At 48.9% G+C, this 26,051-nt stretch overlaps 1 protein-coding gene across 1 annotated transcript in view; it reads right to left on the bottom strand.

Annotated features, from left to right (window-relative positions):
- Positions 1–26,051, bottom strand: part of PPIP5K2 (diphosphoinositol pentakisphosphate kinase 2) — a 3,486,936-nt gene that overhangs the window by 2,969,371 nt on the left and 491,514 nt on the right. Inside the window, 1 exon segment of the mRNA XM_044063880.1 lies at positions 22,192–22,346. Coding sequence (XP_043919815.1) covers positions 22,192–22,346 — 155 coding nt within the window.

Raw genomic sequence — 26,051 nt, 5'->3', positions numbered from 1 at the left:
GCGTCTCAGGTGGGCCGCTATCGCTGCCAAGACCTTGGTGAACACCCTGGGGGCTGAGGTGAGACCAAAGGGGAGGGCCATGAACTGCAAATGGCTGGCTCCCAGCCGGAAGCGGAGAAACCTCCTGGAGCGTCTGTCTACGAGAATATGATAGTATGCATCCTTGAGGTCTATTGAGCACATCCAGTCGTTCTCCCGCAGCAGTGGGAGGATAGATTGCAGAGTGACCATCCGGAACTTTACTTTTAGTACTGCCAGGTTCAAGAGAGAGAGGTCCAAGATGGGCCTCACGTCCCCAGTCTTTTTTGGCAGCAGAAAGAACCTGGAGTAAAACCCTTATCCGAGCTGATCTGGGGGGACGGGCTGGATGGCTCTTTTTTGTAAGAGCTGCTGAATTTCTGCAGCAGCCGCCTCCCTCTGATTGGGTGGTACATCGGGGAGGCTTCTGATTCTGGGGGTTACAAGAAGGGGAATTTGGTAGCCTCTGGATATAGCACGAAGCACCCAGCGATCCGTTGTTATGGACTCCCACATTGCTAGGTGCCTCAAAAAAACGTCCCCCGACTGCCTCCAGAGTGGAGCAGCCGGGTAACCCCTCAGCGGTTCTGCGTGTGCCGGTCAGAGAAGGATTCTCTGGACCCAAAATTCCTCGGAGCCCCTCTGCCCCTGGGGCGGCGTCCTCCCTGTCCTCCACTGCCACGAGAGGACTGGTTGTCGTTAGCGGGTTGGGAATTTTGCGATTTCCGGAACCACATCTTCTTCTGACCCTTTTGGTTCTTCGAAAAGGACCGCTGGGGAGCAGAGAAGCGGACTATGATGGCAGACGACGTCTTCCCGTCCTTCTCGCTCTGGACTAGCATCTCGCGAACCATTTTGCCAAACAGGGCAGAACCATCGAAAGGGGCATTCGCAAAGGACGCTTTAAAGGGCTCCGCAAAGTCACAATGCCGGAGCCAGGCCTGATGTCTCATGACTAGGCCCGCTCCGCTAGCTCTAGCGGCTCCCTCGGTGGCGTGGGACAATAGCCGCATAGAGGTATTCGAAATGGACCTCAGAGTGGCCATTCAGGTGGAGTGCAACCGTTTGTCCTCCGCCGACATGGACTCAGGGGGGGAGGCAGCATATTCTTTGATAAGATCCAGCTGCATCCTGATGACGTGTGCCATATAATTCAGGGACCTTACCGAAAAGGTCGCTGAACATAAAACTCGCTTCCCTAAGCAATCCATCAAGCGGGACTCCTTGCTCGGTGGATGGACTGAGGGGCTCTCCTGAGCTAGTTCCCTCTTCGTGGCTGCCGTCGTCAACATGGCATCTACGGGGGGACCCTTGCTCCAGTGGGGCCGGTCAGCGGGGGGGGGGGGCTCAGTATCCTGTCCGGGCATTTAGGGACTGGCTCCACAGTGTCCGGGTCCTTCCACGCCCTGGTGGTAATAAGGTCCAGCAGGGGGTCGGCCGGAGGGGACACCCAAGAGGTAGACGGGCTTGCTTCGAATGCCTCCAGAAACACGGACTCGGAGGAAGCCTTGGGGGCAGACCACCCACCTCTGATCGTAAGCATTCCAATGATGTCTCCAAAGGAGACATCCTCGGGGGCTAATCTTGGGGAGCCTTCCCCTTCATCCAAGTCCGTGTCCTCGGTTAAGGACTCGGGGGAGTCCACGTGCCTCCTCTTGCACTTGTGCTTGCAAGGCACTTCCTCAGGGGGGGCTGTCCGAGGAGGTCTCGCCAGCAACATCCTGTTCCAATGAAACAACCTGGGACATCGAAGCAGGCTGTCCCTGTGGCCGGGTAATGGAAGCCTGGCCCAGCAGAGAGGGAGTGCAGGGTGGAGCCGAGATAAGGGCCGGGGGTCCGGATGCTCTCGACAGAGCCCTCTCCACTACATCGAAGGCCGAGGGGGAACCGCTCTCCCTGACTCTGAGAGCAGACTCCCACTCGGATCCGATGAAGGGATCGGAGCCAGCGTCGAGACAGTCGGATCCGAAGGACCAGTGTGCTCCGACCTGGACGGAGCCGAAGGCACACTGAATCCCTCGGATCCGAAGCTCGGCCCAAGGCTCCGAGAGGTCGGATCCGACAGACTCGAGGGCAGGGTCGGATCCAAAGTTCCAAGTACTGTCGGCGCCTACCCACCCCCTGGCTTCGACTCTGTCCGGCTCCGAACTCTCCGAACACTCCGAACCCGGGTAGCGGGTCGGAGAAGGAGCAAGTGGAGCAAAAAAGGGTGTCGAGCTCCCCCCTGAAGGGGGGGGGGGGAGCAAGAGCACTCCCATCTAGAGCTGGGCCTGGATGAACCTTCGTATCATCCGGTCCAAGTCTGCATCTGACATACTGTAAGTCGATCTCCATGAGGCCACTGAGGCAGGCCTGGAATGCCACCTTGATGACCTCGATGGAGATCGGGCCTCCTCCTCCTCGGGTCCTGGGGAGAAACAAGGAGATCGGAGCCGAGGAGGAGGAGACCTAGAAGCTGTGGAGGGAGAAGCCCGCTTAGCCGGCGGGGCCGAAGCGGAGGCCTCGGCCCGCCGCTTGTGGTGCTTCTCCCTCTGTTTCTCCCTCCTGGCCTCCCTGTCCTCCGGCGCTTTAGAGGGAGTTTGAGTCCCGGCCGAAGGAAGGGGGGCAGGAGTGGCTATCACCACAGGCTGTGGTAGTGCCACGGGAGGAGCGGGGGCCGAAGCCGAGTCCGGGGGCAAAAGTCCCGCCAGGACCAGCTTCGACCTCCGCTCTTTCAGTGCCCTGGGGTTGAACGCTGCACAAATGGTACAGCCTGAGGAGAGGTGTTCAACCCCAAGGCACCAAACCCACCGAGTGTGGCCATCAGCCGGGGAGAGCTTATGGCCACACTTGGTACATTTTGAAAAAAATGGCTTTTGGGGCCTCAGCCATACTTGAGGAAAAAAACAAGGACTACACAGACACACAGGCCCCACAATACACACACACACACACACACACACACACACACACACACACACTCTAACGGCCAGCGAAGGGAGGGAAAAAACTATATGAAAGATATAAAAATACAGGGAACCTGACTCTTGCGCATTTTTTTTAAGCCAACGACAGGGAAAGTGGAAGAAAAATGAGAAGTTATGTACCTACCATAACGTTCCATGTTAGTTGTCTTCTCTCGCCTTCTTTCTTGCTTGATGGGTTCGGAGCCGATCCTCGGCTCGACTGCACTTTGCTAAGCTCGAGAGTCACTTTTACCAGCTCGAGGCAGCCCCATATCCCATGATGCAAGGCGGTAAGTACCCAGATCTCGTTTGTACCTATAGGGAAAAAACCCTTGCACAAAAAACTTTCCACTGAGGAAAGAAAGCCTAAGAGAAGGGCTGTAATGGGAACCAGGTAACTAACTGGAGCCTAAAGAAGCAATCTTCCAAACAAGGAAGATCAAGGTCTGTCCAGGCAAGGGGGTAGGAGGGAGGGTCACAAGAAAGAAGGCGAGAGAAGACAACTAACATGGAACGTTATGGTAGGTACATAACTTCTCAATGTTAAGTTGTCAATCTCGCCTTCATTCTTGCTTGATGGGACCGCGCCCCTAGCACCTCTATCCTGGGTGGCTCAATGGAACAGACTCTTGAGAACCGTAGATCCAAAACTGGCTCTGTCCCTGGAGGCCAAATCCAATTTGTAATGAGAAACAAAGGTATGAGGACTGGCCCAAGTGGCTGCTGCACAAATAGTGTCTAAAGGGAGTCTAGCCTGAAAGGCTGTGGAAGTGGCTAGACTTCTGGTGGAATGCGCTTTTGGCTTTGAACACAGCTGTTTGCCCCGGAGTTGATAGATTTCGCAGATGGTGGAAGAAAGCCATCTAGACAAGGTCACTTTGGAAACAGGAAGGCCTTTCTTATTTTTAGCATAGGAAAGGAAGAGCTGATCGGATTTCCTGAATTCTTTTGTTCTGTCCAAATAATATCTGAGTTGGCGGTGAACATCAAGATAATGTAATTTCTGTTCCGATCTGTTGGAGTAATTAGGGAAAAATACAGGGAGATCAATAGATTGATTCAAATTAGATTTCGAAGCCACCTTAGACAAAAAGGATGGATTAGTTCTCAAGGATACTCTGTCCTTGTGGAAGACCAAATAAGGGGGACGAACAGAAAGAGCATGAAGTTCTGACACTCTCCTGGCCGAGGTAATAGCAACAAGGAAGAGTGTTTTCCTTGAAAGAAACTTCAGTGAACAAGAAACAGCTGGCTCGAAGGGAGGAAGAATTAAGGATGTCAGCACTAAATTTAGGTCCCATTGAGGAGGAGGACTCCTAACGGGAGGTTTAAGGAGAAAAATCCCTTTTAGAAAAGCTCTACAAAGCTTATGGGACATAATGTTGTGATCTGCAAATCCGACATGAAAGTTCGAGATAGCAGCCAACTGAACTTTGACCGTGGAAGATGAAGAGCCCGAGTGAAAGATTTCCGCTAAAAAATCCAAAACTGCATGAACAGGGGCAGTAAAGGGATCTATATTCTTTGATTTAGCCCAAAAGGAGAAGCGTTTCCACTTGCTGGAGTAAATCCTTCTAGTAGAGGATTTAAAGGAAGCCACTATGATATCCCTAACAGGGTTAGAGATCATAGGAAGCCTGGCTAAGGAAGGAAGTGGAGCAACCAAGCTGTGAGGTTGAGAGAAGGAATAGATCGATGCAGGTGACCCGATTGGTGGATCAGAAGATCTGGCACTGGGTCCAGATGCCACGGCTGCACCAATAGATGACGATGGAGGAACGGAAACCAAATCTATCGAGGCCAATAGGGGGCAATGAGAATCATCTTGGCTCTCAAAACGGTGGCTTTCTGGAGGACTTGTGGAATCAATGGAAAGGGAGGGAAGGCATAAAGAAGTCCCTGGGGCCAATCCTGGGTAAGAGCGTCTCTGGGGGGATGGCCTGGTAGTGCGAAGACAGAGAAGAAGTCTGGGCATTTGCTGTTTTGGGGAGTAGCAAAAAGATCGCAACATGGGCGGCCCCATGCTAGAAAAATCTCTTCCACTATAGATTGTTTGAGAGACCACTCGTGAGGCATGAGAATAGCTCTGCTCAATTTGTCCGCTATAATGTTGGTTTCCCCAGGGATATGCGTTGCTACCAGAAACCGATGAGAGGAGATCGCCCATTGCCAAAGTCTGAGAGCTTCTTGACACAAGGGGTAGGACTTGGTTCCACCCTGTTTGTTGATATACCATACTACAGACATGATGTCCGTGTGAACTGCAATTGTCCCCAAGGGAAGAAAGTCGTTGAGGGCTTGCAACGTTAAAAGCACTGCTCTCATCTCTAGGACATTTATGTGCAGGTGGTATTTGAACGGTTGCCACGTCCCATGAACCATCCTGCCCTGATAATGACCCCCCCCACCCAATCAGGGAGGCGTCCGTAGTGACTGTGGCTACCGGGGCTGGGGATACAAAGGGTCTGCCCTGATGAATTTGGGGAGAAGAAATCCACCAGGATAGGTGATTTTTGCAAGCTTGTGTCACCAGGATTTGGTGACGCATGGGAAGTTGTTGGTAAGACCACTGGGTGAATAACATCCATTGAAGAAGGCGCATGTAGAAACGGGCCAAGGGAAGAAGGGTAATGGCCGCTGCCATGAGGCCCAACACTTTCAGGACCAGTCTGGCTTGCACCTTTTTGCTGGCAAGGATGATCCGCACGTGACTTTGGATATCTGAGATTCTTTGGTCTGTGAGGGTTGCTGACATCCAAACAGTGTCTAATTCTGCACCTATAAAAGTAATAGACTGGCAGGGCAACAAGGAGGATTTTTCGTAGTTTATCGAAATTCCTAACTGAGTGCAGAGATTTAGGGTGTAATCCCTGGCTTGGAGAAGTTGATGCCTGGTGGTGGCTGAAAGGAGCCAGTCGTCGAGATACGGAAACACCTGGAATCCTAGACGCCTCAGGTGAGCCGTGACCACTGCCATACATTTGGTGAACACTCTGGGGGCTGTAGTGAGACCAAAGGGCAGGGCTCTGAATTGAAAATGACTGGACCCCAGCCGAAACGGAGAAACCTTCTGGAGCGTCTGTGAATTTTTATGTGATAGTACGCATCCTGAAGGTCTATTGAGCACATCCAGTTGTCCTTGCCCAGGAAGGGCAAAATTGATTGAAGTGTGACCATTCGAAATCTCGTCTTTTTCACAGACTTGTTGAGTCTGCTGAGATCCAATATTGGTCTCCAATCTCCCGTCTTTTTGGGGACCAAAAACAACCTTGAGTAGATTCCGGGCTCTGAATGGTCTGTAACTGGCTGAATGGCCCTTTTGTGAAGAAGCTTTGATACTTCTAATTTTGCGATTTCCCTTAGACCGGGTGGCACATCTGGAAGGGAATTTCTGTGAGTGAAGGGACTTTCCTCGAAAGGAATTTTGTAACCCACGGATATAATCGACTGTACCCATCTGTCTTGTGTGAGGGAACGCCAGGCTTGTGGGTACAGCTATAGTCTTCCCCCGACTGCCTCCAAGGATGGACAGTCGGGCAATACCTCAGGGATGCTGGAAGGGCTTGTCAGAGAGAGGCTCTCTGCTTCCCTGGTTTTGTGGACCCCCTCTGCCTCTAGGGCGGCGTCTGTTATTATTACCCCCTCTGCCTCTAGGGGTAAACTGACCACGTATCCGTGTGACTCCTTGGGATTTACGGAACCACATTTTCCGCCTTCTGACCTTTGGGGTAAGGTCTAGAAGGGGTAGAAAAACGGACCCCTACGGCAGAAAGAGTCTTGCCGTCCTGCTCACACCTGGTCAATGTATCCTTCACTTGAGGGCCAAACAATGCTGACCCATCAAAGGGAGAGTTTGTGAAGGACGCCTTAAAGGGATCTGCAAAATTACAGAGCCGCATCCAGGATTGACGTCTAAGAGCCACTCCTGTACCTGCGGCTCTACTCGCTCCATCTGCTGCATACGAAATCAGCCGCATGGAGGAGTTTGCCATAGAATTAAGGATTCCTAGCTGAGAAGCAATTTTGTCCTGAGAGCCTGGAGCTGTAGGATCCTGTACTACTTCACCTAGTTCTTTTAGGATGTCCCTTTGGAGTCTGGTGAAGTGACATAAATAATTCAGCGAACGCATGGCAAAGGTCGCTGAGGAGAACATCCACTTACCATACCTGTCCATGGTCCTAGAATCCTTGTTAGGAGGATGGACTGGTACAGAAGGATCTGCAAGTTCCTTCTTAGTGGCGGCCGCCACCACCATGGCATCAACCGGGACACCTTTTGTAAGGAATTGTTTTTCAGAAGGGGCTGTAATAAATTTAGACGGCCTCCTAGGAACTGGCTCTACAGAATCAGGAGCAGCCCAAGCCTTCCGAGCATTAACCTCCATCAGGGGGTCGAAAGGAGGAGACACCCAGGAGGTGGAGGGTCGAGATCCAAACGCCTCTAGGTATACCGACTCATCCTCGGAGGGATTGATGGAGGGCCAGTTTCCCCTCTGTTTTAGGAGTTCTAGGATGTCTGAAAAGGAGACATCCTCAGAGGGGGATCTTGGGGACCCCTCCGACTCATCTAAGTCGGTATCTGAGGTGGAAGACTCAGGGCAGTCCAGGTGCTTCCTCTTACAAGTCCTCTTGCGCGGAGGATCTCCTGACGGGTCAGGAGAATCCTCGGAAGAGGGGGTTCTTCCCAGTGGGGAAACCTGAGGCGGTGGATGTCTCGGTCCGGGAGCAAGAGAGTGGGAAGAGATCTCGACAGGCACCGTAGAGGGAGGAGCTAAGGGAATAGACTGCTGACTGAGCCCAGTGGACAGCACACTCTTCATCACCTCAAAGGCTCCCCTCCCCGGGAGATCCGAGAGAACCCATTCCGAAGAAGCAGGGACTCCCGGGCCCACCGAAAGGGAAGGCTCTGAGGCAGATGTCGGAGCCGAGCTCACCAAGGCCGAGGCTCCAAGGGGAAGAGCGGGGTCAGACAAGGGTCCAATGCCACTCACCCCCTCGGAGGAGACCAGGGAAGCCCGGCCACCGAATCCCTCCAAGAAGGTCTCGAGTAGGAGATACGAGTAGATGCTGAAGGTGCAGAAGGGGGGAGGATCTGTCCTTCAGCCATAGCCGTAACTATTCCCGTAGACTCCAGCTCCAAACTCTGAGGCAGAGTCGAAGGAGGAACTTGAAGAGGGTGTGGACTAATAGTCGTCTGTTGGGACGGACTATGCAGCATCTGGGCCAGTGCCTGTGATTTTAACAGTCTACTTACCACCCTCTCTAAATCATGATCTGATAACCTGGACGACCTAGATGATCGGCTCCGATGGCTCCGCTCCAAAAGAAGAGGTGAGGCCGGAGCCGACAGTATCGGTTCCAAGGAAGGGGACCTGGACCTCTTCCTCGAAGGAACCATCGGAGCCGAAGAACCCACAGAACCAGACGGAGCCGATAACTTTTCGTCTCCGAATGAAGGTTGTTTAGATGCATCGGCTCCAGCCGGAGCCGATACAGACATAGAAGTAATGGTGTCGGCGCCGACCAAGCCTGAGCCACATGGTGATCGGAGCCAGTCAGAGCCGACACCAAAGTGACCATAACAGTATCGGCACCGATAGCCATCAGTGCCGAGGATTTTGGCAAGTTAGGATCGGCTCCAGTCGGAGCCGATTTTGACTCCAAAGGAGTCGGAGCCGAGGCCGCAGGCTTAGGAACAGAAGCCTGGGCCTTGGTAGACTTAGAAGTCTTGCTCGGAGCCAATTTGGCCGGAGAGCCCTCCGGTTTAAGGAGACCCCTTAATATCAACTTATTTCTCCTCTCCTGCAGGACTCTCTGGCTAAAGGAGTGACAAATTGCACAGGAGTCCTGCAGGTGGAGAGGTCCCAGGCAGTACAAGCAAGAAGTGTGACCGTCTGTCAGAGACATCTTCTGACAGCACGAGTCACACTTCTTGAAGCCTGAGACCCTTTGCTCTTTGGACATGGTAGTACACAAACAGTACACACACAGTCCCAATCAGACAACTAAAGATTAAAGATTAAAGAATAAACAATAATTAATCTCTCACACACACACCCTGACAGGGGGGGGGGAATGGGAGGGAATAAAGGCCTGACTAAAAGGAGGGGAAGGAAATATAAAGTTAGTCAGAAAAGGGCTTACAACTAAGTAAAAAGGAAAGGATTCTATAAAAAAATGGTTATTTTTGAATTTTAAGGGGCAACTAGAAGATTAAATTTAACACTTACCAGGAGCTGGCAAAAGGAGGACCTCATCAGCGAAGCGGCAAACGAGATCTGGGTACTTACCGCCTTGCATCATGGGATATGGGACTGCCTCGAGCTGGTAAAAGTGACTCTCGAGCTTAGCAAGTGCAGTGGAGCCGAGGATCGGCTCCGAACCCATCAAGCAAGAATAAAGGCGAGATTGACAACTTAACATATTCACTTATCTGAAATACTCGCTAAGAGCTCGAAAATCCAGCTACTCACAAGCGCGGCAAACTAGATCTAAGGTCATGGAGGGTTGGCAGGGGATTATGGGTGAGGGGAGGAGTTAGGAGCTCGAATCCATTAGCTATGAAACAAGTTGCCGGCTTGGATCCGATATCGGATCCAAGACCCACAGGTTGCTGACAAATGAAGTCTCTACTTCAGATCATACCTTACATTTTTAGAGTTTTAAAAGGAAAGATAGCAATAAATTCCCTCTCTCCCCAACCTGAGAACAAGTCAAACCAAACAAATAGCACAGGGTACAGCATTAGTCAGGCCTATTTTTTAATAGTAACTCTCAAGCAACCAGAAAAAGAAGTTATGTCCTTACCATAACGTTCCATGTGGAGTGTTCATCTCGCCTTTGTTCTTACAAATGGGTGTCGGAGCCGATCCTCGGCTCCGTGTCGGCCGCATAGCAAAGCTCTGCATCTAGGAGAAGCTCGAGACCAACCTACCTCCCACAATTCCCTCTGCATCTAGGAGAAGCTCGAGACCAACCTACCTCCCACAATTCCCTCTGCCTCTACCTCAGATCTAGTTTGCAAAACAAGACCAGATCCAGCAATAACAAGGTAATGAAGTATAAAAGGATACATAAGTATACATAGGATCAGACACTAGCTCAAGCTAGTAGGAACAACAGAGAGACCACTAGTGGGAGACAAACAGACCAGACTTCTAAATCCGTACGTTCTTCCAGACCTGAGGGTGGGAGGGTGGGGATGTAAGAACAAAGGCGAGATGAACACTCCACATGGAACGTTATGGTAAGGACATAACTTCTTTATGTGAGAGTGTTCAATCTCGCCGTTTGTTCTTACAAATGGGTAGCGTCCCTAGCTCCGTTACCCTGAGTGACTCACAGAAGAACGTTCCTGAGCACAGTGGAACCAAAGGATGCTCTATCCCTGGAAGTCCTGTCAACTTTATAATGAGTGATGAATGTATGCGGTTTAGACCAAGTGGCGGCTGCGCAAATAGTATCCAATGGCAGACGAGCCGCATGAGCCAGAGATGTGGAAACTGACCTGGTAGAATGTCCCTTTGGTTTCGTGGGCAAAATCTGATTTGAAGCAGAATACACGAAGGTTATACAATCAGTTAGCCATTTAGAAAGTGTGCGCTTCGTCACTGCCATGCCCGTTTTGTTGTCCGCAAAGGCTATAAAGAGTTGGTCCGCTCTCCTATGGTCCTTAGTTCTATCCAGGTAGTATCCGAGTTGTCTATGAACATCCAATTTGTGCAACATATATTCCGGCTTGTTAGAGTGGTTTTTGAAAAATGTAGGAAGCTCAATGGACTGATTAATGTTGTTAACCGAACAAACTTTAGGGAGGAAGGAAGGGTTGGTGCGTAATGATACCCTGTCAGGGTGAAAAATTAAATATGGCTGCTTGACGGAAAGTGCCTAAAGTTCTGATACTAGTCTGGCTGAAATGATAGCTACTAGGAAAAGAGTCTTCCAGGACAAGAACTTTAAGGAACAGGAAGAAGCTGGTTCAAAGGGTGGTAAAATTAACTGGGATAAAAGCAAATTTAGATTCCAAGGAGCTGTAGGTAACCTAATTGTTGGTCTGAGATGAAAGGACCCTTTCATGAAGGCTTTACAAAGCCTATGAGCCATAATGGGAGCTCCGTTTTCTCCTATGTGAAAGTTGGAAATAGCGGCCAACTGAACTTTTAAAGTGGCAGTAGAGGCTCCTTGGTGAAACAGCATGGATAGGAACTCCAAAATCTTGTTTAAAGGGGCTACTAAGGGATCCAAATGTTGTGAAGTCACCCAGTAGACGAAACGTTTCCACTTACTGGTATAGATTTTAGTAGTGGAAGCCTTATGAGAGGCGACCAGAATGTTCTGAACCGCCGGAGAGAGAAAATCAGACCTGGCTAAGTAGGGAAGCGGAGCAGCCAAGCTGCTAACTTGAGGGATAGGAGCGACGGGTGAGGAGCTCCTGACGAATGAGTCAGTAGGTCTGGCACTGGGTCCAGAATACAGGGTTCCTGCATTTGGTGGGCTTGAAGAAAGGGGAACCAAATCTGTCGAGGCCAGAATGGGGCAATGAGAATTATAGTCCTCTCCTGGTCCTTGGCTTTCTGAAGAAATTTGATCAGTGGTATAGGAGGAAAGCGTACAGGAGACCCGGGGCCAATCGTGAATCAGAGCGTCCCTGGGGACATCCCTGGAGGGGTAAAGGGCAAAGTAGCTTCTGCACTTGGTGTTCATTGGAGACGCAAACAGATCGCAGCAAGGCTGGCCCCATTTGCGGAAAATCCTTTCCGCCACTTTCTGATTGAGGGACCACTCGTGAGGTAACAGGATGGCTCTGCCCAACCTGTCCGCTATGACGTTGGATAACCCCGGGATGTGCGTTGCTATTAGAAAGCGACCCATGGATTCTGCCCATTGCCAAATTCTCATGGCCTCTCTGCACAACTGGTTAAGACTTGGTTCTTCCCTGTTTGTTTATGTACCAGACTACGGACATGTTGTCCGTCTGTACTGCAATAGTCCCTAGAGGTAGAAGGGGGGAGAAGTGTTGCAACGCTAGAAACACTGCCCTCATCTCTAGAACATTTATGTGCAGGTTGTACTCTAAGCTGGACCATTCGTCTTGGACTGTCTGTCCCTGAAAGATGCCCCCCCACCCTATCAGGGAAGCGTCCGTGGTCACTGTGGCTGTTGGTTTGGGTAATACAAACGGCCGGCCGCTGATGAAGTTGTGATTCTGTAACCACCAAGACAGGTGTGTTTTGCAGGTATTCGTTATGTGAATATAGTGTGTCAGCGGTAACTGCTGGAACGACCACTCCGCGAACAGCAGCCATTGGAGAACTCTCATGTGTAGCCTTCCCCATGGGAACTGCAATGAGGGAAGCTGACATGAGCCCTAAGACTTTCAGGACTAGATTGGCTGGGGACTTTTTGGATAATAGCAGGAGAGACACGTGATCTTGCAGGGAAGCTATTCTTGTGAGGGGTAGTTTTAGTCGCATTGAACGGGTATCTAGTTCTGCACCTATAAATGAAATATGCTGCGAGGGCTGTAACGCAGATTTTTCGAAATTTATCGAAATCGCTAGCTGAGCACAAAGGCTGATTGTGTAGTCCCTGGTCTGTATCAGTTGACGCTCGGTGGTGGCAGTAAGGAGCCAGTCCAGATACGAAAACACCCGGAATCCTAGGCGTCTCAAGTGAGATGCTACCACTGCCATGCATTTGGTGAAAACCCTGGGGGCTGAGGTTAGACCAAAGGGCAGGGCCCGAAAAGTACAGTTTTGTACCTACCAGAAATGTAGATGTCCGATAGATATGCAACTGCAGTCCTTAAATATGGGTTGTCCTGCCTCAGGCAGCCCTCGGTCGGCCGGATTCCAAAGTCTGGGTCCGACGTCGGCTGATGTCGCCTCCTCCCTGACATCAGAGCGGCTGGGGTATAAAGGTATCAGCCGACGCCATCTTCCTCAGTGTTTCTTGCCCCAGATGCCAGGTGCCCTCCAAGGAAGGCTAAAAATAGAACTGGATACAAAATTCCAGACATACACAATAGCAATAAACAGATACACCATAACAGATATCCCCAGCTAAGTATAAAGGGAGGAAAGTGGACCCAATGCACAGAGGGGAAGGAGGGAGGGAAAACCTGACTGCAGTTGCATATCTATCGGACATCTACATTTATGGTAGGTACAAAACTGTACTATGTCCTTCAAGAATGCAAGTGCAGTCCTTACATATGGGTTGAATACCATAGCCAAGCTGGGGGTGGTCCCTGCAGGACTGCTGAAGCAAAGCCTGCTCGGGATCTGGAATATAAGGGGAGGTTGTAGTGCTTGGAGAATGTATGCACGGAGCTCCATGTAGCAGCTTCTAGAATGTCCTTTGTAGCCATCCCTCTTAGGAAGGCTGTGGAGGTGGCTGTAGCTCTGGTGGAGTGTGGTCTGACATTGGCTGGCACACCCTTTCCATGGTAGGAATAACAAAATCTGATGCAATGTCCAATCCATTTTGAAATTGTTTGTTTGGAGATTGCTTTTCCTTGTACTCCAGGAGCGTAAGCTACAAATAGTTGGTCAGACTTTCTGTTGGCCTTTGTTCTGTCCAAGTAGTAGCGCAGTTGTCTGTGAATGTCCAAAGTGTGCAGCAGCTTTTCCCCTTTATTTTGAGGATTGGGGAAGAAAGTAGGCAGGTGAATTGCTTGATTTAGAGACACCCTGGATATCACTTTTGGCATAAAAGAAGGATTGGTTCTTAAAGAAACCCTGTCCTGATGAAAAATGAGGAATGGAGGTACTGCCATGAGGGCCTGTATCTCCGAAACTCTTCTTGCTGAGGTTATTGCCAACAGGAAAACTGTTTTCCAGGACAGAAATTGCAATTCTCCAGATGCTGCTGGCTCAAAGGGAGGAAGACTTAATTTTTCCAACACATAATTGAGGTCCCATGCAGGCACTGGTGGTTTTCTGGGAGGTTTGATATTCTTTACCCCTCTTAGAAATTGTCTTAGCAAAGGATGTGAGAACACAGGAGGATCAGTGTTGTATCTTGCTGAAATTGCTGAAGCGTGTATTTTTATGGAAGAATAGGAAAGTCAATTATGCAGCATGTCTGCCAAGTATTCCAATATCTGTGGAATGTTCATTACTGATGCATCCTGTCCCTTGTTGGTATTCCAGATGCTGAATCTCTTCCATTTGGCTGAATAAGCTTTTCTGGTGGAAGGTCTGCATGCTTCTAATAATATTTGTTGAACTTCCTTGGAGAAAGAGATATGTGGAGAAATCATGGGACCCTCCAAGCTGTCAGCCGCAGAGTTTGCAGGTTTGGATGAACCGTCCGGTAATTGTGCTGAGTCAAGAGTGGAGACCATAGAGGCAGGGTCCACAGTTTGGTGCAAGTTATGCTCCTTAGTAATGGATACCAGTGCTGTCTTGGCCAATCTGGAGCTATTAAGATGCCTTTCAGTTGCTCTGCTTTGATCTTCATAACACCTTGGTCATCAATGGTAGAGGTGGGAATGCATAGATTGTTAGAGAGTTCCAGCTGAATGAGAGAGCATCTATTTTCCAGGCTTGTGGATGATGTGACCTCATGCAGAACTTTTTCAGATGATGATTGAGGTGGGAGGCAAAGAGGTCTACATCCGGCCTCCCCCATGCAGAAGTTATTTGTGCAAAAATGTCTGGATGCAACATCCATTCGTGTGGATCCAGGGTGTTTCTGCTTAGACTGTCCGCTAGAACATTGTCCCTGCCTGGAACAAACTGGGATTGTAGCTGTATGTTCAGTTTCAGGGATTTTTCCCAAAGAGTCATTGTTAGTCTGCAAAGGGGGTAAGAATGAGTACCTCCCTGCTTGTTTATGTACCATATAACAGTGGTGTTGTCTGTCTTTATTAGTAGATGACCTGGTTGAAGATATTTTCCGAAGGCCTCGATTGCATGCATTACTGCTAACATCTCTTTTTGATTGATGTGCAGATGTACTTCCTGGGGAGTCCATTGCCCTTGAATACATCTGCCCTCCATGTGCACCCCCTATCCATGGTCTGAGGCGTCTGTTGTAACGGTTTGGCTTGTTTGAGGCTTGTTGAAAGGCATACCTTTGTTTAACTGGCTTGCTTGGGCCCACCACAAAAATTCCCTTTGTAGACATGGGATGAGTGGGACAATTGCTTCTAAGTTGTGGCTGTGTTGAGACCATAAACTTTTTAGGTACCATTGTAGTTTTCTCATGTATAGTCTTGCCAGTGGAATCAGTAGAATGCAAGATGCCATGAAACCCAGGGCCTGCAGGATTTTCCTTGCAGTCATCTGGGTGAGCTTTGCTAGGCTTTTGAAGTAATGTGGTAGTTGTTCTTGCTTCTCTTCTGTGAGGTAAGCCATTTGAGATTCTGTGTCTAGTTTAGCTCCTAGAAAAGTTATTTGTTGGGATGGAAGTAGTCTTGATTTTTGTAAGCTGACTGTGCATCCCAAGGTCTGTAGTAAGTGAATGACATAATTCAAGTTTTTTGTCAAGGCTTGCTTGCTGTCCGCTTGTATAAGGCAGTCGTCCAGGTAAGGGTAAATTTGCATCCCCTGGAGTCTGCAATGTGCAATTACTGATGCCAGGCATTTCGTGAATACTCTGGGTGCAGTAGATAAGCCAAAGGGCAATGCTGAGAATTGATAATGCTCTGGCCCTGCAAGAAATCTGAGGTATCTTCTGCAACTGTGTCTGATTGGGACATGCAGGTATGCCTCCTTGAGGTCCAGAGTAACCAGCCAAGACCCCTTGCCCAGCATGGGAGGGAGTTGCTGTAGCGTCAGCATTTTGAATTTTGGTACAATGAGAAAAGTGTTTAGAGCGGACAAGTCCAGTATAGGTCTCCATTGCTTTTCTTTTCTTGGAACAAGGAACAGTCTTGAGTAAAATCCCTGGCCTTGTTCCTGAAGAGGTACCTTTTCTATTGCTTTGATTTGTTTCAGCTTTGAAATTTGTTCGAATGTCTCTGCCCTTTGATTTTGTGGCAGGTTTGGCATACCTTGTCTTGTTGGTAACTTATGGAAGTGAAACCTGTAGCCTTGATCTATTATGTCCAGAATCCACTTGTCCTTTGTTAAAATGTGCCTGTTTTTCGAAAATAAGGATAATTTTCTGCCTAAAGGTGCTTCTCTTTGAGCCTTGGTCGGCGGTGTCAAAAGCAAGTCATTGTGATTGTCCCTGTGGGGCAGGGGAAGTCCCCGCGCCACCTGTCTGATTAGTCGGTTGCCATTGGCGTCCCCTGTAGGCGCCTCTGTATTGCCCTCTACCTCGGGCACGCCTGCTTTTTCCCCTTTGAAATTTGTCAGTGTCCGGAAAGGACCAATACTTAGAAGGCCAATTCCTGCTGAACCTAGGAGGCTGAACCTGGAGGAAATCATTGACTGTTTGCACTGATTTAGCCTTTTCCTCAATTGATTTTAACACATCCTGAGCATTAGTACCAAATAGCTTGTGTTTTTCCAGAGGTGCATCTAGATGCTTTGCTTTAACATGATCTGGTAATGGCTGTTCTTTTAACCATGCATGTCTACGTATGACGGCCCCTTGTCATAGCTGCCCTACATGAAGCTTCCAATGCATCATATCCACACTGAAGAAAATGGTTGCTAACCTGCTGTGTGTTGTGAACCACATCCTGCAAGGCCTTCCTATCTAAAGGCTCAGGAGAGGCTAACTTTTTCTGCAAATCATCAAGAAATCCTGATAATGAAACATATGAAAAAGGCAATTGAGGGCTCTCATAGCCAGTGTGGTTGAGGTATAAACCTTTTTGCCCCACCTCTCGAGGGACCTAGCTTCCCTGTCTGAGGGCAAGGGATTCTTGGCCGTGGATGCAGTCACCCCTTTTGGCCCCTGGGAAATGGTTTCTAGATCAACAGCATGGGCCTTAAAGAAATGTTTATGAGTTTCAGGAACCCTGTAGTATCTGTCCGGCTTGACAGGAGCAGGAGGGAGAGAATCAGGAGAAGCACTCGAATCTGAGTACACATCATCCAGAACATCAAGCACTGGAGGGATAGCTAAAGGCCTGTGTTGTGGTAGCTTAAGGAAGGTACAAAGCCATTTCCTGGAGTCGGAGTATTCCTGGCCTTGCCACTGAAAGTGCTCCCTCATGGAGTGAAGAACTTCCCCAAAAGAAATATCCTCAGGAGGGGAGGCAGAGGGGATAGAATCCTCCGCATCAGAATCCTTGTAGGCCTGGAAGGACTCTTCCTGGATATCTGAGTGATCAGAGTCACCAGAGGCTTCATCTGAAGAAAGGGTGTCAGTATGCCCAACCCTGGGCCTTTTGTCAGAAGGTGGCTGAGATCCTCTTTCAGGATGGGCCTGGGAGCCCCTGATTAAGGAAATTAAATCTGCAGCTAAAGACATGATTTGTTTATCAGAAGTGGGCTGAGGCAGAGCTTTAGGAGGGTGAGACTTAGCCTGGCTAGCAGCCTTAGCACGTGTGTACGCCTTGATAGACATGGACATAGGGGGCCTAGCTGCCCCACGTGCTGGAGTAACCTTGTCCACTGGTATGGTCTCCGATAAATCTTGGGCTTCAGAATCAGGAGGAAAATCAACCACCGGCACCGGCGCAGGCTCCGGGGCCGGAGTAATCGGTAGAGCGGTGTCGTCGGTCCGGAGCGGTGGAACAACCGCCTCAGAAGAGACTGATGCACCCGCGGTAATTTTTGGTGTGGGGTCGGTGGAAGTCGCGGGCCAAGGATGTCGGTCCTGGTCCTTCCTTTTTTGGAAATATGAGGTGTCGGTTGTTCCGACGGCATGGTATAGGAGAATTTGCCACCAAAAAAGTCTTCAGCAAACTCTGCCCGGCGCCTGAGTGTGCGCTTATTGAAGCAAGCACAGGCGGCACAGGCCGAGACGTCGTGGTCTGGGCCAAGGCAGGGGAGGCAGTAAGAATGGAAATCCTTATGAGGTATTTGTTTACCACAAGACAAACAGTTATTAACTTTTTCAGTTTTTTCTGACATCGGCTGAGGCAAGAAAAAGATCCCCAACGGGGTACTTAGCTTTTTGATGACTTCGGATACAAAAAACACAGGAGCTGACCGACCGGCACTTGCGAACTGCTTCTGCTTCGGGCACCGCGCGGCAAGAAAGACTGAGGAAGATGGTGTCGGCTGATACCTTTATACCCCAGCCGCTCTGACGTCAGGGAGGAGGCGACATCAGCCGACGTCGGACCCAGACTTTGGAATCCGGCCGACCGAGGGCTGCCTGAGGCAGGACAACCCATATGTAAGGACTGCAGTTGCATTCTTGAAGGACATCTGAAAGTGGCTGGCTCCCAGCTGGAAGCGCAGGTGATCTCTGGACACTCTGGCCATTTTGATGTGGTAGCAGGCGTCCCCAAGATCTACTGAGCACATCCAGTCGTCCTTCTGTAAAAACAGAAGGATCGATTGAAGCGTGACCATCCAAAACTTTTCTTTCTTCACAAATGTATTGAGATTGCTTAGGTCCAGGATTGGCCTCCAGTCCCCTGTCTTTTTCGGAACTAAAAAGAACCTTGAGTAAGTTCCGGATCCTCTTTGGTCCACTGGGACTGGTTGGATGACTCTTTTTTTTCTAGCAGCTTTGAGATTTCTATCGCTGCAGGTTTTCGCAGATGGGGTGGTACATCTGGGAATCTTTTTTGTGGTAATGGGGGAAATACAAAGGGAATTTTGTAACCTCTGGTGATGATGTTTTTTACCCAATTGTCTGAAGTAAGGCTTTGCCAGGCCTGAGGGTATAAAGCTAAGCGACCCCCGACTGCCTCCATAGCAGGACAGTCGGGCCTCCTCTCAGGAAAGACTTCCCAGGGATAGTATCCCTGTCACCTTGGTTCTGCGGACCCCCTCTGCCGCCAGCGTGGCGTCTTCCATTTCTGCCCCCTCCTCTGCCTCAGGGGGGGGGGGGCATCACCCTGTGTGCCTGGGAAAGAACCCTGGGGTTTACGAAACCACATCTTTCCACCTCGTTGCCCTTTGGGGTACGGTCTGGATGGGGTGGAAAAACGGACTCCGACAGCAGACAGAGTCTTTCCTTCCTGCTCACACCGGGTTAGGGTCTCCTTTACTTTGGGCCCAAAAAGAGTGGCACCATCAAAGGGGGTGTTAGTAAAGGAAGACTTGAAGGCTTCCGCAAAGGAGCACAGCCGCATCCAGGATTGTCTACGAAGAGCAATCGCTGAAGCTGCAGCCCTACTCGACCCCTCGGCCGCATACGAGATGAGCCTCATGGACGAGTTTACTATGGATGTAAGGGTGTTGAGCTGTGCTGTAACTTTGTCCGAGACAGCAGCATCTGTATTACCCTGGAGGGTATCTCCCAACTCTTTGACTAGATCCCTCTGTAATCGTGTAAAGTGTGTCAAGTAGTTCAGCGATCGCATGGAGAAAGTCGCTGAACTGAAAATGCACTTCCCATATCTGTCCATGGTCCTAGAGTCTCTGTTAGGGGGATGGACAGACAAGGAAGATTCGGACATCTCCTTTTTAGTGGCTGCGGCCACCACCATAGCGTCCACTGGAACTCCCTTAGTAAGGTATGACTTGTCCTGAGGGGCAGTGATGTATTTGTTAGGTTTCCTGGGAACTGGCTCCACTGTGTCAGGTGTTTCCCACGCCCTTCGAGCAATTAACTCCATTAACTCATCGAAGGGCGGAGTGACCCAGGAGGAGGAAGGGCGAGCACCAAATGCCTTCAGCAGAACAGACTCATCCTCAGAAGGGGGTAGGGCCTGCCAATCACCTCTCTGCTTCAAGATCTCCAGGATGTCAGCAAAGGAGACATCCTCTGAGGGTGACTTTGGGGACCCTTCTGACTCATCTAAGTCAGTATCCGAAGTTAAGGATTCCTGTGGGGAATCTAAGTGCCTCCTCTTGCACAACTTTTTCCTCGGAACGTCATCGGGAGGGGCTTCCGATGAGGCCTCCGAGGAAGAAGGGGCTCCCTCTGGGAGTGGCTGAGACACTGGTGCTCTACGCTTATGGGTAGTCGTGGGTTCAGAAGTAGACAACGGACCTTTATGGGAGAGAGAAGTTGTTTCTGTAGACGTGGTTGTCTGAGAAGGCAATACCTTCCTCATGAGGTCAAAGGCCCCCCGACCCCAAGCTGAGGAGTCCCCCGTTTCCAAAGAACGTGGAAGTGTCTCCGACGTGGAGACCAAGGGCATCGACCCCGAGGACGGAGCCGAAGTGATCCGTGCCGAGGCACCGAGGGGAAGAGTCGGCACCAAAAGATCGGTTCGACTCTCGGTCCCGGAGCCAAGCAGGGATCGTCAGTTCCGCGAGTCCGCCAACGGTTCCGACGGAGCCAAGGTCAACGGTGCCGACCGAGGAAGGGACGGTTCCGGCACCAAGGGCTCCACAATCATCAGATCAACATCTCCCGGCTCCGAAAGCTGTGTAGGCCTCGGAGGAGGACCAGATGGAGATAAGGGAAGGCCTTTGAGTCTCGACACCAATTGGGAGGAGACTGAAATGAGCTTGGACAGGGCCGTGTTCTCCATTAACTTCTGCACCACACGTTCTAAGTCGGTGTCGGAGAGGGGCCTGGAAGATCGGGTCGAAGAGACAGAGGACGGTACCGACCTCAATAAGGCAGGAGGTGGAAGATCCGACACCGGTTCCAAGACTCAAGGCTCGGTCACAGTAAGAAGCTCGACACTCGGCCTCGAAGCCTGTGGAACCGGTGAACGAACTTTAAACGAAGAACTCGGAGCCGATGACGTGGGCTCTGATGTCTTCGATCCCTTCGAGGACTTAGAAGCCTGGTCCGACTTGTCAAGCTCCTCTTGGAAGAAAGGCTTCAAAAGACCCCTATCCATAAGCTTCCTGCGTCTATCTGTCATGACCCTTCCACTAAAAGAATGACAAATAGAACAGTCTTCTTGTAGATGGAGAGGGCCAAGACAGTAGACACAGGAGCTATGGTTGTCAGTGACAGACATCTTTTGCCCACACTGACACCTCTTAAATCCCGACTTAGCTTTTTCAGACATATCCTGTTGAAAAGCAAATCAATTATACAAAAAACAGTTTGACAAAGAGTTGGACTCAAGTCCACAAACACAGCAATACTATAGCAAAAATCAATATCAACCCTAAACCTAGTACTAGGAGGGGTAGGCCCTAAGAAAAACTAATGTATAAGTATATATGAATTATATATATATTATAGTAGTCAAGGATAAACCAGACACACACACACAAGAGATAAACTCCCCCCCCAAAAAATCAGAAGATTTTACAAGAAATATATGAAGAAAATAGCTTATCTTCCAAAGTTGGTCAGAGCTCTCAAAATCGATGCGATCGGTTGCAGCGGCAAACTAGATCTGAGGTAGAGGCAGAAAGAATTGTGGGAGGTAGGTTGGTCTCGAGCTTCTCCTAGATACAGAGCTTTGCTATGCGGCCGACTAGGATCCGAGGATCGGCTCTGACACCCATTTGTAAGAACAAACGGTGAGATTGAACACTCTCACATACTACGGTTATCCAGCATCTACCAATCCCCATTGGTGCCAGTTAACTGAGAGTTTACTGTAGTCCACGAAAATATTTGTAATTCACTTGATGTAAATACTTTAAAAGCATTACACACAGATTTCTTATACGAAACTCACTTTATTGTATCTAATGTGCTTGTTTCTGTATTGCCTTTAGACACCATAGCTTTAAGGCTAGAAAGAGGCAAAATAAGTTTCATCTTACTCAGATTTCAGAACTGACAGCTGTTTGCATAAAGGGCCAAGAATTATGGTAATTTCAGTATGTCTGTTATAAAATGCTGCAATATGTACGTGTTTGGACAGCTATTTAAAAATAAAACCAAACACAAGAAAATTAAGTCCACCTCAAGTAAAACAGATAGTATTCAGTAGCTTACGCTCTTTCACCAAAGCATTACATTCACTGTACATTTTACCACTTCAGGCTGGCTCAAAAAATTGCTGGTACATATTTTGCCATGCCCTTGGACTAACTTTCTCATCTGTGAAGCCAATTCAGTTGGAAGCTGCTTCTGATGAGGTCTTTCTAGAACCGTTCCTATACACCAGCCATGCAGATAACTGTTAAGTAGACCACTACCTTTAAATAACAATCCCAAGAAGTAAAAACAAGTATAAACAAGGGCATTGATCACTAGCTTGAAAATGCTCTTTTTCCCCACTGCATTTATTGTGAAAACGCACTGCAAATAATTTCATCAAGTGAACAGCAGTCACACTCACCTTCCTAAAAAGCCTTTGACTTCCTCCTCCTGCAGATGTTGGGTAGTAAATATAAACATTATGGTCTTCTGCACTCACTGGCTTTTCTACAAATGGCTTCTGGAAAATTTCAGCATTTACTTCTACGTGATCATCCCCTTCGATCAGGCTACATTCTATAGGAGATTAAAAAAATATATTTCCTTGCATGTTTTACAAGAAATATGTCAGTACTTAAAATACATGATATATGAAATAACCCCCAAAGGAATACTGCACACAAATAACTGAGTATTCTGTTCTGTGTATAAAATATTTCTTATTCAGACTTTTCAAGATGGTGGCACACTGATCAACATTATAATTCAGCTCTCCCAATGTGAAAACAGAAACTGAAGAAGAAAAAAAAAGAAACGGCCAGTGAATACTGTCAGTTTGGGTAGAATTCAGTTACTGGCCAGCAAGGACATTGCCTGGATCTCAGCAAAGAAGTTATATGGAGAACCTGAAAGAAAATCAATCAGAAAAGGTGAAGAGAAAACACACTGGCTTCAAAAAATCCTGCAGCCATTCAGCAGAAATCAGTTCAAGCTTTAGCTTTGGCGCAAGGGATGGCTGCTAGTAATTTAGTGGAAAAAATAAATCATATATATTCCAAGGTGATTAAAATACGTGAAACAGTGAAGTAACATATCAAATGAAGTAACAAAAGGCTGGAAAAATAGAAGAAACATTTGCTATTTAGGTGAGCATTTAAAACTGCAAAAAAATAGAGCTTAAAATGAAGAAAAGGCTGACCAAGTATGAGGCTTCTCAAGAAAAGCTGATTTAAAAATATAGGGTGAGAAGACAGTCACACAAGGAAAAACTTTTAGTTATGTACTTACCATAACTTTAGATGTATGGGATCCATCTCGCCTACATTCTGTACTGATGGGTTCGGAGCCGATCCTCGGCTCCGACTCGGCACCCTCTACTATAGAACGAAGTCTCTTATTGGCTGAGCTATCCCACATCCCAGGATGCACCACCACTGCTTCCCCCAGATCTTGTTTGTTCGCACACATGCACACACACATAGACTGTTGATATAATATTGCCAGGTGTTTCAAGATGAAACAGCTGAACTCGAACCGTCCGGTCACTTCTGATCTCCAAGGCAGGGGGAAGGAGGATGGGTTATTAGGAATGTAGGCGAGATGGATCCCATACATCTAAAGTTATGGTAAGTACATAACTAAAAGATGTAATGTGATCCTATCTCGCCTACATTCTGTACTGATGGGACAGCGTCCCTAGCACCTGATTCCTGGGTGGCTCACTGAAAAACACTCCTGAGAACTGTGGAACCGAAGGAAGCTCGCCCCCGAGATGCCACGTCCAATTTGTAATGAGAAATGAAGGTGTGAGGAGAAGACCACGTAGCCGCAGCACAAATGTCACTAATGGCAAGCTTGGAATGAAAAGCTGCCGAAATAGCCATAGCCCTGGTAGAATGAGCTTTCACTGTAGCTGTAAGCTCTTTATTAGAAATGAAGTAAGTATGACTGATACAGTCTCTGATCCACTTGGCAATAGTGACTTTCGTGACGGCTTTGCCCAATTTATTGTCCGAAAAGGACACAAACAACTGATCTGTTTTCCATGCTTGGTGCGTCCTATCCAAATAGAAGCGTAATTGCCTGTGAACATCCAAGGTGTGAAAGATGTATTCCGCTCTGTTTGAGTACTTTGGGAAGAAACCTGGAAGTTCCAATGATTGTTGCAGACAAAAACTAGAACAAACCTTAGGAACAAAGGATGGGTTTGGTCTGAGGGATACTCTATCCTTGTGAAAAAACAGATATGGTGGTTTGACACATAGGGCTTGAAGTTCCGAAACTCTCCTGGCCGATGTAATTGCAACTAATAACGCAGTCTTCCAAGAAAGAAATTTTAAGTCACAAGTTGCTGCTGGTTCAAAGAGGGAAGAGGTCAAAGCACCTAACACCACATTAAGGTCCCACGGTGGAGCGGGATGAGATATCGGGGGCCGTAGCAGCCCAGCACCTTTCATGAAGGCCTTACACAACTTGTTGCTCATCAAAGGTGGTTCTATGCTCTCATGAAAATTTGAAATGGCTGCCAATTGAACCTTGATGGTAGAGACCGAACAACCTTGATTGAACAGAGAAGCTAAAAACTTCAGAACCTCTGACACCGGGACTGTAATGGGGTCTAATCCCCGGAGTTGGGCCCAAATAGCAAATCTCTTCCATTTGCTGCTATACATTTTCTTAGTAGAAGTCTTGTGAGCCGAGGACAAGATATGTATGACTTCCGGGTCCAAAGCATGGTTCCTGACTATGGTCGGAAGAGGAGGAGCAAAGCTGTTAACTTCAACGAGTGGAGGGACTGATGAAGCTGTCCCGACTGATGGGTCAAGAGATCCGGAACTTGGTCCAGGAACCATGGACCGTCCAGTGCATATTTCCGAAGAAAGGGAAACCAGACTTGACGAGGCCAGTATGGGGCAACTAAAATCATTTTGCTCTCCAAGCGAATCGCCTTCTGGATCACCTTGGGAAGAAGGGTAACCGGTGGAAAGGCGTATAGCAGACCGGTGGGCCAAGCTTGGACTAGGGCGTCCTTGGGAATCTCCCCTGGAACTGGGGTGAGAGAGAAGAACTGTTGGCATTTCGTGTTGAGGGGGGTTGCAAAAAGGTCGCAACAAGGAGTTCCCCATCTTCTGAAAATCTGAGTTGCCACTCTGTCGTTCAGAGACCACTCGTGAGGGGAGAGAATAGTTCTGCTCTGTCGGCTATCACATTGGATTTCCCTGGAATGTGTGTTGCTACCAGAAAACGTTTGGTTGCAATCGCCCAATCCCATACCTTCATGGCCTCTCTGCAAAGGGGGTAGGATCTGGTCCCTCCCTGCTTGTTCAGGTACCAGACTACTGACATGTTGTTGGACTGAATGGCAATCATGCCCTGGGGGAGGTAACTGTGTAGTGCTTGCAGCGATAGAAGCACCGCTCTCATCTCTAATATGTTGATGTGGAGGAGACTCTCGTCAGAGTGCCACTTGCCTTGGACTGACCTGCCCAAGTAATGTCTCCCCCACCCTGTCTGGGAGGCGTCCGTAGTCAATGTGGCCACTGGAGGTGGTGGAACGAAGGGTCGCCCCTGATCCAGGTTGCAGGAAAGAAGCCACCAACGAAGGTCCTGTTTGCACGTCTCTGTGATCAGAATGTGGTGATTGAGAGGGAGATCCTGATAAGACCACTGGACTGACAGGAGCCACTGGAGAATCCTCATATGTAACCTTGCCAAGGGGACTAGGAGAACGGTGGCCGACATGGAACCTAACAGTTGTAGGACCATCCTGGCTGGGGCTCGACGTTTGAGGAGCAAGGCTCGAACTTGAGACTGTAGTGTTTCTATCCTCTCTGTAGGAAGATAGACACGCATTTGCTTTGAGTCTATCTCTACTCCGATAAACCGAATGCGCTGAGATGGCAGCAACACGGACTTTACCCAATTGAAGGTGATTCCTAGGGAGTTGCCTAGAGATATGGTGGCTGCTAGGTTTTGCAAGAGTAGACACCTGGAGGTGGCAGTTAGGAGCCAGTCATCTAGGTATGGAAACACCTGGAATCCTAGACTTCTCAGGTGAGCAGTCACCACCGCCAAACATTTGGTGAACACCCTGGGGGCTGTGGTGAGACCAGCAGTGCACGGAACTGGAAATGACGGTCTCCCAGGCTGAAGCGCAAGTGTCTCCTGGACGCCTGATCTATCAGGATGTGATAATAGGCGTCCTTGAGATCTATGGAGCACATCCAAACACCTTTCTCCAGCAGCGGGAGAATGGATTGCAAGGTGACCATCCGGAACTTG

Source organism: Protopterus annectens, chromosome 2.part2, assembly GCF_019279795.1.
Source record: "Protopterus annectens isolate FY-2018-M chromosome 2.part2, PAN1.0, whole genome shotgun sequence".
Lineage (NCBI taxonomy): Eukaryota > Metazoa > Chordata > Ceratodontiformes > Protopteridae > Protopterus > Protopterus annectens.
Note: the sequence above shows the minus strand (reverse complement) of the source record. Positions and strands in the feature narration are given on the sequence as shown.